Genomic DNA, 17,081 nt, shown 5'->3' with positions numbered 1-17,081 from the left:
TATCAACAAAATAACTACACCAAGAATCCATTGAATCATTGATTCCTCAAAATTCATTGAAACTTTAACTACTCTAAAATTCATCGAATCATTTACTTGTACTCACCACTATAGTCTATGGATCAAAGTTATGTCCTTGAAAAAAATTATCACATTATCCAGAGGTCATCATCTAATTCTTAAAAATCTTCACATAATATATAGATTGTAATTATACTCATAAATATCTCTTTCAATCCAAGGATCATAAACTATATTATTTGAAAATCACTGTTAATCTACTTATCATAAATTAACTTCTTAAAAATATCCAAAGATCATAATCGTAGTTCTTAAAAAATCTTCAAAATCGTATTATAAGCTCCTTAACATCTCACATAACTTAAAGATCATAACTTGAACTCTTAGAAAATCTCCAAGAAACATAACTTAAGCTTTTAAAGAAAAACTCAACAAAATCTACAAATCATAATCTAACTCATACAAACACAAAATTGAAAACGATCACAAAAACATAAAAAGATAAGTATAATAAACTTAAAAAAAATACACTTTTGGCACTTGATGGAAGATTGAAATCTTATTGAGAAAAGAAGAAATTTTATTTTTTTTAAGTATACATGAGTGTGATTTTATAGTAATGACAAATTTATTATTTTTAAGAATTTGTGGTAATGATTATGGGCACAATAAATGACAAATAATAATATAATTAATTTTTCTTAAATTGCAATGCATAAAATTAAATTAAAGATAAAAAAATATAATTAACAAATATCAATTTTAATGAAAGAACCAATTTAATTTAATAGAAATATATAAAACAATTATAGTGTGTAATATATATAATATATGTTAAAGGGATATTGAAACTTTGGGAGGGCCAAAGTCCCCTCTAGCTCTAATTGTAGTCCGCCATTGGTCGTATCTAAACTTAGCTTAGAGTTAGGGAGTTTGGGTGGTCTCTTTATTTTTAAGGACCCAATTCCAAAATCGCACATCATCATCATGCATAGCATCCACTTACATATATTCATCTTTAGATTGTTGTTTGCATTCATTTTACATGTTTATATCTTTTGATTATCATTATTGATTTTTTTGTTAGTTGTAATATCATCATTTTTTAAATTTTTTTTAAGAAAAATATTATTTTAAAAATATAGTTTTTGAAATAAAACTAAAATAACATTCTAAGAGAAATAATTCTTGGTATTCTGCTTAGATATTGGAGAGTTACTAACAATTATCATTTGCAAATAATGTTATTTTCATTTTTAAGGAATGTCATAATAAATCTTAGGTGAAAAGAGTTATCTTTAAATTCTATGAAAATGTTGGAGAATTTTAAAGCAATTCTTGAACCCAAATATTTTCACAATATTCCTAAATAATAACTTTTAATAAAATTGATTCTCTTTCAAATAGTGAAGGGAATTATTATTAAATTTCAAATTGAAACTATTTTTATCCAATACAAAAAATAACATATGATGAGTTGGTATCATTTTTTAAAATGAGCGTTATGGGGTGTTAATTCTTCCCTATGCATAACCATACTTTGAACTTAGCTCTATTTTCAAAACCTAAAAATATTTTTTTTACAAACCTTAAATTCATTTTTTAGTTTTATTAAAAAGATAAACTTTTTAGTTAGTCAATCACACCTAAAAAAAAATATTGGTGGCAACTTCTTTTTCTTTTCAATTTTCAAAATTTTTACATCCTATGATTGGGTCCGTGGATTTACATGTTGCAACAATAACAATGTTTTGACCTAAATAGCAAGTTTAAATCTTTGTAATCATGCACACTGATAGTGGAAGTCTTTTTGCATATTGTAAGAAAGTTGAATTGAGAGAAAAAAATATTATCTGATTGAGTGAAGAGTTAAAGGTAAAGATAAAAGGTCTATGGAAAGCACTTACAAAAGATAAGAAAAAATGTTTATATAACTTTGCTCCTTATAATATATGAAAAAAGAAAGTTAGTTGAAAAAAAAATTACCTAATTGAGTGATGAGTCAAAAGCAAAGATAAAAGGCTAGGGTACATCACTTACAAAATATAAGAATACATGTATTTATGTAACTCTACACATTGTAATATATATATATATATATATATATATATATAAAATCAAAGTTAAACACAAAGAGCTTACTGAAAGCACCTTGAAAAGAAAAAAAATGCTTCTTCAACTTTCACTTTATAACAAAGAAAGAAAAGAAAGTACACACAAAACTAAAGAATAATGGCGAGAAAATATCAATTGATGTTAAGGAAGATGTTAAAGAATCATTTATAAACTATCAAGAGAGTAAATTTGGTATTTTTAAATAATAAAAGGTTATCATGAAATCTATTAAGATAAAGTTACATTTGATATTTTTTAATTTTAAAGATATATATTTAAATTATTAAAAAATTAATTTTAGAAAAGAAAAAACATTCTTGCCCTGGTTATTATAAAATAAAAGTAAGTAGTGTATATTTATTGTGAAATTTGATGAGTACTAAACTTTTAATTATAAAGTAATTATCATTCAACAACTTAATTAGTAAAGTTTTTCAAATTTACAAAGGGATTTAAAAGGTTGATATATAATAATTTATGATATATTTTAAAAATAAATTATTTAATTTGTAAATAAATGTTATAACAATAATATAAATTCATTTTGACTTAGATTAATTAAACTTTATCTCGTGCGACTATAATCCAACTCAATTTATATTGGTTTTATTTGACTTGTTTATTTATTTGTAATTTTTAGTGTGAATATATATTATTTGTGTTGAAAATATTTGACTATATTTATAATTTATACTTGTAATACAACTTTTAAGATATATCTAAAGATATATTTAATAGATAAAGATAATTTTTTTAGTTAAAACAAAAGCTTTGGATAATTAAAAAATTTTCAAATAAATATATCTTAAAAAGAGTTGGATAACCAATTATTTTTTTAAATACATTTATTTTTAATCCTTAAATAAAAAAAAGATTTAATCTTACTTATTTAAATAAAATCTTACAAAAAATAATAATTTTATCTATTCAATTATTTTAAATCTAAATTGGCTTTTCATTTAACTTTTGCAAATTTTAGATAATTCAATAATTTTTTAAATATATTTTTTGATAAATAATTTAAAATTAAAAAATATATTTTATATCATTGTAAAAAAATTAAAGAATTTCTTTTACTTATGAAAAAATTATCTATATAAACATTTATATCAATAAATCTTATTTGACAATTATGTATATTATAATATATATATATATATATACATACTAGAAAAATTACCTAGTCACACCTGGGCCGTAAAATTTTTTATTTTGATGAAATATAAATTTTTTAATTTAATAATAAATTAAAAATTATTTCTTAGTATTTTGTTGGTTTTTTATTTTTAAAAAAATATAATCTTTTAAAAAAATAAAAAAATTGATGTTTTAATTATGTCACCTTATTACAATTTGATAAATGTTGGCTTCTATTTTAAATAAAAGATATTACTTTAAAAAATTATATAGATTAAATTCAAATTTAATAATACATACATGGCAATCTAACCGATTGATACAATATTTATTTATTATCAATATTAATCAATTATCAAATTCAAACCCATTTGCCCATGAAATCAAAGTCCACTAATATCATCACCCATTCAATTTAATTTTTTTAAAGAAAAAACCAATAATTTTATTATGGTAGGAAGGATATTATAATAATTTTGATTAATAATAAGTTGAAGGCATTTTTGTAATTATGGCTAACGAGAGCATTATAATAATTTTGACTAATTATGATATGTATTGCAATAATTATAATAAAAGAGATATTATAATAATTTTAATTAATTATAAAAGAAAAATTACAATAAATTTATACACGTGCATTCAATTGTCAAGCAATTAAAAATATATTATGATCGTTTCAATGAAATTTTGGTTGATTATGAAAAAAGGGACACTACATTAAATTTTTACACGAGTCAAGCAATAAGTAAATAATTAGAAGGCCATAATTATCATTTCCAAATGGGTTGATTTTCATTATATAGTTATAAATTTTCAAATAAAATGACATATGTGAACCTCTTATGAAAAAAATTATAAAAATATTTTCATAATTATGATAAATGATATATAATTATTTTGATCAATTTTGATGGAAGGGTATTTTTGTAATTATGATAAAAAATTATAATAATTTTGGTCAATCATGATAGTAGGTGATTTTCATAATTGAAAAGATATTATAGTAATTTTAGCTTAATACAATATGTGAGGTATTTTCATAATTATAACAATGATATTATTCAAAAATAAAAGATATTATAGTAATTTGACATTTATAAGAGAAATTGTTTTGTCATTTAAAAAATGAAAAAATTATAATAATTTATATTCAAATGAGGTGTATTTTTATCAATTAAATAGGAGGGCATTGCCCTTTTTATAAGACAGATGTGAAGTACAAAAATTGAAGGGGTAAAATTATCATTTCAATGGTAGGTTAATACACACATATATATATATATATATAAATGGTTGATATATTCTACAAAAGATAATATAAAAAACAGATAATATAGTATTATATAAACAGTGATTATTACAAACGGAGAAAGCCAGATGGCATGATCTAACAGGCACACATGTAACTACAGAAAGCAATCACAATTCACAAGAAAAAGCCACTGATCGATACTTCAGGTTATTTGTAGGGTAGTTGCTCGATCACAGCTGACAAACATAGAGTCTAACACACACAATTCATAAAACACATGAAAATTTCCCATTATTAAAGCCTAAAAGCACAGAATTATTATCAGAAGAGGTGATGGTGCTTCTTTCCATGAGCCTCCTCTTCTTCTTTCTTTGCTTCTTTCTTCTCGTGATGCTCGTGGAAAGCAAACCCTCCCGCTCCCACTGCTACGGCTGCTCCAATCTCCTCTTCTATCTTGTGTCTGTGCGCATGCTCCGGATCTTTCTTTGCCTTGTGCTTCTCATGCTGAAATAATCGTACGTGATTAACCATAAAATTTAAATAAAAAAAACTAAATATGAAGAAAAAAATTTAACTAGGAAAACTTTACCACTGCAAAAGCTGTAGCTGCGGCAGTCCCTAGCTCGCCAAGGTGCTCACGGTGCTTATGGTGCTTCTCTTCCTTCTTGTAATCAACCTCCGTTTCAGCCTGGCCAGCTCCATAACCAGCAGGGGCATAACTGGAGTAAGCAGTTTCAGAGTAGGCGACGGTTTCAGAGTAGACAGGGTTGTCAACAGGCTTTTCTTCGTCCTTGTGGTGGTGGAAGAGGTGGTGATGGTGCTTCTCCTCAGCCATTTGGGGTGGTGGTTGGCTGAATTTATCTGTTTAAACAAGAATAAATACAAAGAGAGAGTACAGGAAATATACGTCAATGTGCGGTAAAGTGAATTGTGGTGCGATGAAAGGGTTTTGATTATGGGTCTATTTATAAGTGATGGGGGCCGAAATTATGCAACGAAGGCTTCCAAGACTCGGGTTGCAGTTGCTCACGATAAATGTTCTGGTGATGGAGGGTGGGGATATGTGGCTTTCATGATCATGGTCGTACATAAATTTTTTTTGGCAAAATCATGGTCATGTAGTTGATTAATTGAGTTTCCAATTATAGAAATTTATATTGTTATAATATATTAAACATTATAAAATTTGGGTTTTTATTATATTTAACTTAATTCTCACAAAAATTTCTTTTTTGTATTATTACTATTGAAATATATATATATATATATGATAATTTTTCAAAAACAGAAAAAAAAAATGATACAAATGAGATATTTGAAAGTCTTGCCATATTGTATTTTTTTTCATTGCCTTGCATAAATAATGTAAGAAACACTTTAAAAAGAGTCATAATCTTTATATCCTACTAGAACAATCTTAGCTACATGATCGATCCTTTGGGTATATACCTCAAGGAACTTATAATTTTTTTAATATATAGATAAAATCATGAAATAATTTATAGAATAGTTGTTACTTTTACTATATATAAATATATAATATACTTTTTGTCAAATATACATTGGAAGAGTGCGTAATAAATCATTATATATAGATATAGATATAAAGTTATTTATATATATATATATATATATATATAGAAAAACTTATTAGGTGCAGTTTGGTTTTAAAAATGTCAATTAGTTTGACAATTGGATTTCATATCCATAACTACGAAATGTTCATGTAAGTAACTTGCCGACAGTTGAACATGGCTTAAAATTTGATGATTACGTTTTATTAATAATTAAATATTATTTTTTAAAATAAATCTATAAAAAATAATATTTTATGAAAAAATTATTTATTAATGAAAAATTATTATTTGTTTAATTTTATCAATAAAATGATATTATCAAATTTATTAAAAATATATAAAATTTATATATTAATAATATATCGAATATAAATATTTAAAATAATTGTATAAATTAAATAAATTAAATTTTGAATTGTATTTTTTTAAAATTTAATAATCCTTTGATGGAGAACATATCTAAGATAGGTAGCAAAAGGAGCGGATAAACTAATACTATAACATTGCGACAAAGATAGAATGAAATGGATAATAAATTATATGACAATTCACGAATTAGATAATCCATGTGGCATTAGAAACAAAATAAATTCTATTTATGTCATATAAATGAACCATGTGTATGAATTGATTGCGACTTTGTGGTAGACCAGGGTAATAATTTAGCATCACAGAAGATTTCATTTTTCAACGGTTGATTAATTTTTTTTTTAAAGCAAAAGGGATGGCCCCATAAAGTTTAATTTTTTTTTAAAGCAAAAGTGATGGTCACATAAAGTTACGGCTGAAATTGCGCCACGAAGAAGATATATTTGATACTGGTAGCGCTGGATGGCAGTTGGGGACTGGGGATGGTTTGGATTTATCTTTTGTCGGCAAGAGCATATTCCCACCTTATTTCGGATTCCATCGATTCGATTCCATAAAAATTATCACAAAATTTTGAGATATTATAATTAATTATAATCCAAAACGGTGGGGGTAATTAGGACGGACAACCCAATTCACTTTCGACGAGTTTTAAATCGATTTAATTTTATAAAATTAATTTTTTTTTTAAATTAAACTTTGAATTGAGTCAGATAACATTAAAAAAGAAATTAAAGTCAAGTTAAGATTCGATTTGATTCGAATTAAGATTATAAAAAAATAATTTTTTATTTAATATATTTATATAATTATATATTTAAATATTTATATTTAAAAAATAATATTTTATTAATTTTGAGATTGATTAAATCGGATACGATTTATATAATATTTGATTGAATTTGAATTCGAATATTAAAAAAATAAAAAAAATTTAGGTCGGGTTCGAGTTTGAGTTTAAATTTAACGGGTATAAAATCGGGTCGGATCGAGATGAGCAAAAACCCATCCCAATCCGACCCGTTGCTATTCCTAAGAGTAATTGATATAATCAAATTCAATTAAGAGAAAAGAGTTATAAATGTGATAATTTAAATTTTTATCAATTGATTATATTTTCTAAAATAATTATACGAAATTATAAATTAATTGAATTAAAATTTGAATTTGAATTTTATTTATATTTTCTCATTTCTTTGTCAATATTTTATTTTCAGACGTCACAAATTAAATTATTTTTATATATTTTTAAAAATATTTATATTAAAAGTCATTAAATTCTAATATTACAACAAAAATGTGGAGAGTAGAAGTAGTATTTTGTTGTCCAGTGGAGTGAAGCATTTGGAAGACTTTATCAGTAGGAGCAGCGGTCGTGCTAAGAAACTAGGTTTGAATTTAGGTTTATGGCCCCATTTAAATCAAATCATCAAAAGAGAAATAGAAGATAAGAATGGCGCTGTATAGTTGAAAATAATTATGAATTAATGTTGAAAATAATTGATCATGCTTTTGGCAGGTTCCAACATGTCACATTTGTATCTCCACTTCCCACCTATTCTTCAAATGGTTCAAAATTTGCCATTTTGCAACTTTGGCAAATTTTAGTTTTTTTAGACTATATTATAAAGATTAAATTTTAATTATTAAAATTAAAAATCTAATATTTCAATGTTTTATGAACGTCATAATTTTTTTAATTGTACTAAGATTTATCTAACGGCGCAAGAACCCTTTACAAATCACAATCAGCAATGCCTAAAACTTGCCTCTTGATAAAAGCTCACTCACAAATTGGCATTCAACGCCACAACAAACATTCCTCAAACCAATTTTAGCCACTCCAAATCTCTGACTTCAGCATGTAAACTAGATCTGATCAGTTTATCAATCTCATTCAAATTTTGAAAGAGTTTTAAAAATAAAAAATTAAAATTTATTAAATGAATTTGGATATAATTTTTAAATTTATTTAAATTTCAAACAAATTTTAAATAAAAAATTTAAAATTTAAATTTGACTTAAATTCACATATAAATAAATTTTTTATTTTTATATATAAGTGAATTATATATAAATTAATTCATATATATAAATTAAAAATAAGAATTATATATATTTTATTAAACTTAATTTACATATATAATTTTTAATTTTAATTTTTATATATGTGAATTGAATATAATTTCATTAAACTTAATTTAATCATTTTTTTAATTTTTTATTATATAAATTAAGTTTAATAAATGATTTTAAAATATATTTTTTAATTTGATTCAAATTTAAAAAAATTTTAAATTAAATTAGATCTGAATAAATATACACACTATTAATATAAAATATGAATTTGATTCAAACTCAATCGGACTGGATCCATAAACATATCTACTTTAAACTATGTAAATCATCTTCCCTGTATTTTATGCATTTTCTTGAATCTTATTTATTGCAAAAGGAATAAAATTAAGTAAAAAAATACAAATGTGAAATTGTGAAGTAAACCAGATTTGCAGGTCGAGGTTTGGACACGAATTTTTAAGTTTGAATTTAGCTAATTTGATTCAATTTGGAATATTATTTAATTAATAAAAATTATTTAATTTTAATTTAAAAACATATTTTAATATAAAAATATGTTTATTATTTTAATAATTTTTAAATAATATTGAATTTAAATGGAAGATCACGCTCGAATTTAATATTTAGAGTCATGAATCATTTTATGGTTCAATCTAATTCAATCCGGTTTATGAACAGTTTTAATTAGAAAAAGTACATATCACTTAAGACATGACATTTGTTTAAAACAAAGGAAAAAATTAAATGATTTTGACTGGTTATTAGGCATATTACATCTATACATTCACTAATTTGATTGATTGAATGCCTGTTGTATTGAGCTAACAAATATGAAACTCAATTGCGGTAGAAAATTTAGCTAATTAATTTGATATATGGTGGTACCGTTTGAAGAGCAATTACTGAAAGCATCTATCCAGTAATTTAAAATTAAAATAGTAGTTCATATTGCCAACCATTATCTTTCTTCCTTACATAAAAGAAAACAAGATATATATATATATATATATATATATATATATATATATATATGAATGCTTTCCTGAGACCGAATCAATTTGATTTTTTAAGGTTCTGTTTTTGGTTTATTAAATTTTTGACGGAAACAAAGATACCTTAAGAATTTTTTTTTTCTCATTTTTTGTTGAGGAAAAAAAATTTTCAATATGAAAAATGCCAATGAATATCACTACCAATGGTTTATGAAAATATTGTGTTAAAAAAATTTAAAATTTAATTTAATTAACTTATACAATCAAAGTAACATCCATAATCGGACAAATTTAAAATTTAAATTTCAATACTTATAATTTTTTTAATTTTTAAACTATGATTTTTTTATAAAAAAATTATAACACAAACGTAATAGCTAAACATGTTTTCAGTTTTTATAAATTAAAAATATAAAAAAAGTGAAAATATAAAACATGAAATAAAAATTTAACAATGTAGAACAAAATTCAAATCTTAAACCTCAATTCTTCTAAAGAAGATAATAATCGTTAGATCCGGTTGAAGTTGTACTAACTTTAATGGCAACAATCACCGCCAAATTACCACAAGCATCATATGTTTATATCTTCCAGGAAAAATTATCAAATGTTTCATTTTGTATTTTAATCGTTCCTCTCCATTTACTAAATTCAGCAGCAACTTTAGGACAACCTTCAAGGTAAGTTTACGATTGGAGGATCATCACATCCAAAATTTTGGAGCCATTAATTCTCTATCTGCAGCAGAACCCTGGGTGGCAAGCTTCTGAATACGAGAAGAGAATTCCTCAGCCTGACATGAATGATTAATACAAAGTCAGAGCTCCAGTTGCTGAAATATAGATCCTAAAAAATCTAGGGGGCATAGGAGAAGTAGATAATTAATAGATCTTGTAATTTTAAACAAAATATGGTGATACGATACAAAAAAAAAAAAAAAAAGAAATACAATATGATTTAAAATTTTAGTAAAATTCATATGTAGATTTAACAAAAACAAAAAATGTATTTCGTGTTTTACACAAAATAGACACAAATTGAATACATGAATTGTCAGGTCTATTAATTAATATTGTGTAGATTTTCCATTCTCAAGAATTACAAATCTAACAATTGTTTTCCACAACCTACACAATTGAGGAGACCAATAGAGGCCAGAAAAAGATTACTAACCTTCTCATCAACCCACATTAAAGAAGTCAGTTGATTATTCAAGATTCTGACAACCGCATCTAAGGGAGTCATTCCGTCCAGTGCCTCAAGTTCACCACCCTAAACAAATTAGAGGGCAAGTATCATTCTGGTTATGCTGTAAAAGCTAATTAGAGCAAGTCCAATCATAAGACAGAGGGCAGTCACCTGACTAGAGTTTACGGTCTCAATAATAGACTTTATCTGTTCTGTCATGTGCTCCAATTCCCTCTCAACAATTTCGGCCTGCTCATACCTGAAAGGAAAATGAAAGAATAAACCCTACACTTGCAATCAATCAAATATAAATAGAGGTGAAGGGCACAGTTTGAACCCACTCCAGTTTAGCCAAAATAAGGTTTTTCAAATGTATATATGTAAGCAAAGCTGACTTTAGCACAAGGCCAGTTAAAACCAGCTAGTTCTCACATTGCATCTCTTGTTGATGCAGCTTCATCATCTAGAAGCAATCCACGCTCATCCTTGTAAATACGTTCTGCTTCTTCTTCCATACTTTGCAAAGCCTTATCAACCTAAGGAGGAGATACATTATACATACATTTTTTTTTTAATTTACACACATCTTTAAATAGTTAAGATTATATCATTACACAAATATAGGCATGAACAATCCAAAGATCATGATTCAGAAGGCAACTGATAGCTAACACAATCATTATAAGGGGCACTTCTAAAATTTTAAGTTATGGTTGTCTCCATGATCTACACAAAACTTGAAGACTACAAACAATAGTGTTACAATGGAGACAAAATACTTTTCTATGTTTAATTGGAGGAAAACCTTATATTTGAGCATGAATATTAAGGAGACTTTCACTAGAAAAGGATAACTTTGCTCTCAAGTAGCACTTTGAGTGAGCAGACAATCATGGCTGCAGGCATTCTTGCAACATTTACCACCATTATAAGAATCAAAATGTGTTTGTTTCTAGAAACATTACCTGCCATACAAGATATAATAAAAAGTTCCCATATTCTTGAAATATGACCGATAGAGCTAATGGTGCTGAGTTGAATATACACTGTGTGAACTCATTCATGAAAAATATTTAAGCATATTGAACAAGAGAAAAAAAATTAAATGGCATTGACTGTTAAAGTTGGTCAATTTAGAAATGCTCACATTCAAGGTTAAGCATATACAAGCATGATCAGTTATTAAAAATTAGCTGGCTTATTGCTGAAAACCTAAGAGGTGCTCCATAAGATAAGCAAGCAACAATCAAGGTGGTAAAATCATCAATAAGAATAACAAAAGAATCCTGTCAGAACTACAACAACATAGCTAACCAAAGTGAGTAAAAATTTCATGCTGAGTTTAAGCAATATAAATTTCCATAGTTATGCAGAGATTCCTCCAACAAATCAGCACTAGTAACAGTCATATTATCATCAAATCCCAAACTAGGTTATGTTAGAAAGTTAGGAAAACGTATATCAGCAAAAATCTATTGAAATACCTCTTGTTGGTGAGTCTCAATTAACTCAAGTTGTCGCTCCAGGCTAGCTTGGGTCTCAACCACTTTTGCCACTTCAATCTGAATTGATGTTTCAAATTAAGAGAAGAGAATATACACACACAAATTGCATTGCTATATTTCAGTAAATTTGAGGAAAATATCAAAACCTTGTTAGACATCAATATAAATGCTTTGTCAACAAGGTATACAAATGACACTAATGCTGCCTCAGAAGACAATATAATACCTCAAGTCTAAGAAGAACATCACGATTCTGCAATATTCTCCTGTCCCACTCAGCTATTGCACTTGCCTGCTTTCGAAATTTCCCAGTGCGTTCCTGAAGTTCAGCATTCCATTCCTTGATGATCTTCAGCCAAGAAAGAAAATGAGGTATCTTATTATCTCAATGGCAACCATAAATTTAAATGCAGGTGGGGACGATTCGAAATAGGCATCTTGGATCCACTAAAAAATATTCCTCGTCTTTCTTCCCCCCTAAGAAGTGAAATTTAAGAAAAACACAAGAATGAAGATGGTAAGATTTGAAAAAGGCAGATCCATCCGACTTGTTTGCTTTGCATGAGATTGAGATATGTATCCCTCACATTCACACTCCCACTTTTTCCTTCTTTATGCTTCCAGATATTTTGTGAATATTATTTTCCCATTTTCTATTTAATTTGTTTTGGTTTGACCTAAAAACTTATTGGGTAACAATGTCACCGCACAAAGATGACCTACCCTTTCTACTAGCATGATTAGCATAATTGATTGTAGCATGAACTATTTTGGGGGAAAAGTTATGAAGACACATGAAAGAGAAGGATTTTACAAAACAAAAAAAAAATAAAAATAAAATAGAAATTAAATTACCTCCTCCACTGTCTTTCCTGTTATCTCAGATGGTAATTTTGGGGTAGTAGATACTGCAGCTGTAGCACTTGAACTTGTCCTATAAGAAAAGTAGACAAAAAAGTTACACCATAAACTATTTCATATATTCATTAAGAAATTTCACAATATTTTTATTGAAGATAGCTTAAAGAATATTGAAGAAGATAGGTTTAATCTTCCATAAATTATTTCTCCACATAACGTTTCAGAGACAAAGCACTGGAAGCTAATACTTATGGTTATAAAAGAATTAGAATCTACCATCGACATAAAATGGGATTTGGTTAAAGGAATACCAGCAAAGAGATAAAACATAAAGCCAACAAGAAGAAACCTAAACATACCCGCCACTTGAAGATATAACAAGTGCTGATGATGTTTGGGCAGTAGTAGTAATGGAAGTTGAAGTTGTTGAAGAAGCAGGGAGACCTACAGGAATAGAATTCACATTTGCATGAGGACTTCAACAAATAGTCATGATACTTAATCTAGACACCTTAGCATTCTAAAGAGTAACTGATTACATGATGAAAGAAATATAGATTAAGAACATAAGAATTGTTAAAAGACAAAATGACGATGAGAAAACAAAAAGAAGACAATAAGCATTGAAGGAAATAAGTAAACCACGAATATTTTAGCATATACGTAAACAACTCACCAAATACAGGAGTAGAGGTAGTAGATTGTGCTTGTGAGGATGATGCAGGAGTGGATGGTTTTGTTGATAAAGAAAAGCCAGAGAAAGAACCAGAACTCCCTGCTGTAGCAGCAGCATTTGTCACACCAAATCCACCCAAAGAGCTCACAGCAGCCAATGAAGTATCTGAAACTGCAGATGCAGCTAAGGAAGAAGCCGTAGTAGCAGAAGATGAAGAACCTAAGTTAAACGCAGGGAATGCTGGAGTTGAAGCAGTGGTCGTACTAGCTGCTGAAGTAGAAGCAGTTGCGGTGGTAACTGTTGAAAACAATGGCGCTGATGATGTTCCAAAAGGCAAAGAAGTGGGTTTCGATGCGGCAACGCCAGAGAATGTGGGTGCAGGAGATGATGATGGTGCTATTTTGCCAAATCCAAAGGTAGGTTGAGAGGCTGAAGGTGGAGCAAAAGAGAAGCTTGAAGAGCTTGATGAAGAAGAAGCAGCTGTTAAAGAAGGTGCTGTAGTAGAGGTTACTATTGGCGTTGAACTTGCAGTGCTCTTCGAAAATGGTGAACTACCCCCAAAAGAGAACCCTGCAGTACCTGAGAAAGGCAAAGCAGTGGTTGAATTTGAACCTGAGCTTGATGATAACAAGCTTGGCAATGATGGAGTTGTAATTGTAGTCGTAGAAGCTAAAGCTGAAGATGAACTAAAAGAGCTAGTACCAGTAGTAATAGCCGGCGCTGGTGAAGATGAAACTAGAGGGGAACCACCACTGGCTCCAAAAAAGGATGAAGATGTCCCGAACCTTTCTGAAAATTAGAAATTAAGGAAAAAAGGACAAAGAAGAACTTTGTTAGTTTAAACAGATCAGAGAATAAAAGCAGCCAAGACAACAAAGAAGCAAGTTTTTATGCAGCAGCACCAGAGAATGCGGGTGCTGGTGATGCTGATGAAGTGGCTTTGCCAAATCCAAAGGTAGGTTGAGAGGCTGAAGAAGGTTGGGTAAAAGAGAAGCCTGAAGAGCTTGATGAAGAAGAAGCAGCTGTTAAGGAAGGTGCTGTAGTAGAGGTTGTTGTTGGTGCCGAACTTTCAGTGCTCTTTGGAAATATTGAACTACCCGGGAAGGAGAACCCTGTAGAAGCCGAGAAAGGTGAAGTGGTGTTTGAATTTGAAGCTGAGCTTGACGACATGAAGCTTGCAAACGATGGGGTTGTAGATGAAGATGAAGATGAAGAACCAAAAGAACTAGTAGTGGTAGTCTGCGCTGGTGAAGATGAAAATACAGTGGAACCACTGCTGGCTCCAAAAATAGATGAAGATGAAGATGTCCCGACCCTTTCTGAGAATTAGAAGTTGAAAAAAAAAAAATTGTTAGTGTAATGAGATTGACGCAGAGACAAGAAAGAAAGTGGGTTTCCACGAGGCATTACCAGAGAATGTGGATGCTGGTGATGATGAAGAAGCAGCATTGCCAAATCCAAAGGAAGAAGATGGAGCAATCGAGAAGCCTGAAGAGCTTGAAGAAGCAGAAGGAGACGGGGCAAAAGAGAAGCCTGAAGAGCTTGAAGAAGTAGAAGCAGATGTTAACGAAAGCGCGTTAGTAGAAGTTACTGTTGGGATCGAACTTGCACTGCTCATCGAAAATGGTGAACCACCCGAGAAAGAGAACCCCATAGAAGCAGAGAAAGGAGAAGCGGTGGCTGAATTTGAAGCTGAGCTTGATGGAATCAAGCTTGAAAACGACGGAGTTGTAACTGTAGTAGCAGTAAATGCTGAAGACGAAGATACAAAACCAAAAGGGCTAGTAGTAGAAGCAGCCGATGAAGATGAAAATGGAGAGGAACCACTGCTGGCTCCAAACAGGGTTGAGGTTGTCCCAAACCCTACAATTAAAAGAACAAAAAAAAAAAAAATAGACAAAGTAAAATTTTGAAAGTTTGATCAGATCAGAGAACAGTAGAGCATAGACAACAGCGACGATAATGATGATACTTTAAATATGCTCAAAATCAAAGAAACGAACCCGAAGAACTGGAGGGACTTTTGGCCATCGCAATACTCGACCACTGATTCTACACTGCGAATTCAAACATTCAAAGATCAGCAAAAACTCAATATTTGCTCTAAATTAGAGAAAAAAGAAAAGGCTATAACACGAATAAAAGTTAGTCGAAAATAATAACATAAATAAAAAAAATACCCAAACAACACGAAACAACAAAGGGTTTAAGAATCTAGGGTTTCGATTCAAAAAGAACTGAACTGATTATTTTTAACTTGGTTTTTTTTCCCTCCCGATTAGGATTGCCCCGGACCCGGTTATAGGGAATCCGGGTCCAACTCAACCTTTTGTTGAAGTTAGGGCTCGAATGGGCTGACATGTACCAATGTTTGGTTTGGGCTTGTTAGCTTAGCTTGTGTACTTTCCAGAGTTTATTAGGGATTAGGTTTTAAGATTTAGGGTTATATATTAAAGAGATATAAAAAATAATTATGAGACGTAATTTTAAAATTTTATAAAAAATACAATTTTTAGATTTATAAAAAATTAAATTACTTAAAGCTATAAAATAAATATTTGTATTGCCTTTATGTTATCATTTTAAATTCAAAATATACCAAAAGATGAGAATACCCAAACATTCAACTAGCTCCTGTTACATTTCCTACGACTCAAATATAAATCTCTAACAAAAAAATCATTCAATTTCATGGCCAAAAATTTATCGTAAATAAATAACAATAATTATTTTATAACAAAATATTTTATGGGCCAAAAGAAGTCGGATCCAAAATTTAAAAATTTTATACAAGACTCAGGTCAAAAAGACTCGTGGACAAGTCTAAAAATATGAGAAAATTGAAGATCAAGGCAATCTTCTTGTGACTTTCACCAACATATCAAGAATAGCAAAGCTTTTTTTATCTTTTTTATTTTATTTTTCTGTATCCGAGGGTAATTTTTTTCAAGATTTCAACAAGGTTGTACTTGTGAAGATTGGAGAAGGAAATTATAAGGAAAAAAAAAAAAGAAGAAAAAAGTAAAGTATTACTTCTTTAGCCAAACGTACACCATTTTGTGGGTCTTCGTGCAAAAATGAAAATAAAAACGGGTATTGGATTTTTCAAAATGTTAATTTGTGTCATTGGCATCTACTTTTTAATTACTAATTAATAAACGATACCTTACATTTTCTATCTAGTAATAGTAGCCCCTTATTCTTGAGTTGAAAGCAAATAAAAAATCCAAAATTACTCTTAATTAGTATATGTAACTAATTTTTTTAAAAAATTAAATTTTAATATCTATAATTTACTATACGTTT

At 28.4% G+C, this 17,081-nt stretch overlaps 2 protein-coding genes across 3 annotated transcripts; both read right to left on the bottom strand.

Annotated features, from left to right (window-relative positions):
* Nucleotides 1-4,594: 4,594 nt before the first annotated feature.
* On the bottom strand, nucleotides 4,595-5,468 carry LOC111315012 (abscisic stress-ripening protein 3-like). The gene is made up of 2 exons (XM_022916632.2): nucleotides 5,118-5,468; nucleotides 4,595-5,032 (listed from the first exon to the last, which is right to left on the bottom strand). The coding sequence occupies exons 1-2, from the start codon at nucleotides 5,361-5,363 to the stop codon at nucleotides 4,850-4,852; spliced, it is 429 nt and encodes a 142-aa protein (XP_022772367.2). The 5' UTR covers nucleotides 5,364-5,468; the 3' UTR covers nucleotides 4,595-4,849.
* A 4,534-nt stretch (nucleotides 5,469-10,002) lies between these two features.
* Nucleotides 10,003-15,999, bottom strand: EMB2766 (structural constituent of nuclear pore). Of its 2 annotated transcripts, XM_022917669.2 has the most exons (14): nucleotides 15,956-15,999; nucleotides 15,779-15,832; nucleotides 15,186-15,638; nucleotides 14,678-15,094; nucleotides 14,478-14,564; nucleotides 13,776-14,354; nucleotides 13,459-13,543; nucleotides 13,094-13,172; nucleotides 12,465-12,587; nucleotides 12,218-12,295; nucleotides 11,166-11,269; nucleotides 10,905-10,992; nucleotides 10,719-10,817; nucleotides 10,003-10,338 (listed from the first exon to the last, which is right to left on the bottom strand). In XM_022917669.2, exons 2-14 carry the CDS (start codon nucleotides 15,804-15,806, stop codon nucleotides 10,249-10,251), a joined length of 2,310 nt encoding a protein of 769 aa, XP_022773404.2. In that variant the 5' UTR covers nucleotides 15,807-15,832; nucleotides 15,956-15,999; the 3' UTR covers nucleotides 10,003-10,248. The 2 variants fall into 2 exon arrangements, with proteins under 2 accessions (XP_022773404.2, XP_089605697.1); XM_089749571.1 differs by having other exon boundaries at nucleotides 13,776-14,564.
* Nucleotides 16,000-17,081: the final 1,082 nt, after the last annotated feature.

Source organism: Durio zibethinus, chromosome 20, assembly GCF_047325235.1.
Source record: "Durio zibethinus cultivar Kanyao isolate XHJ-2024 chromosome 20, ASM4732523v1, whole genome shotgun sequence".
Classification (NCBI taxonomy): Eukaryota; Viridiplantae; Streptophyta; class Magnoliopsida; order Malvales; family Malvaceae; genus Durio; species Durio zibethinus.
This window is presented reverse-complemented; position numbering and strand designations above follow the sequence as displayed.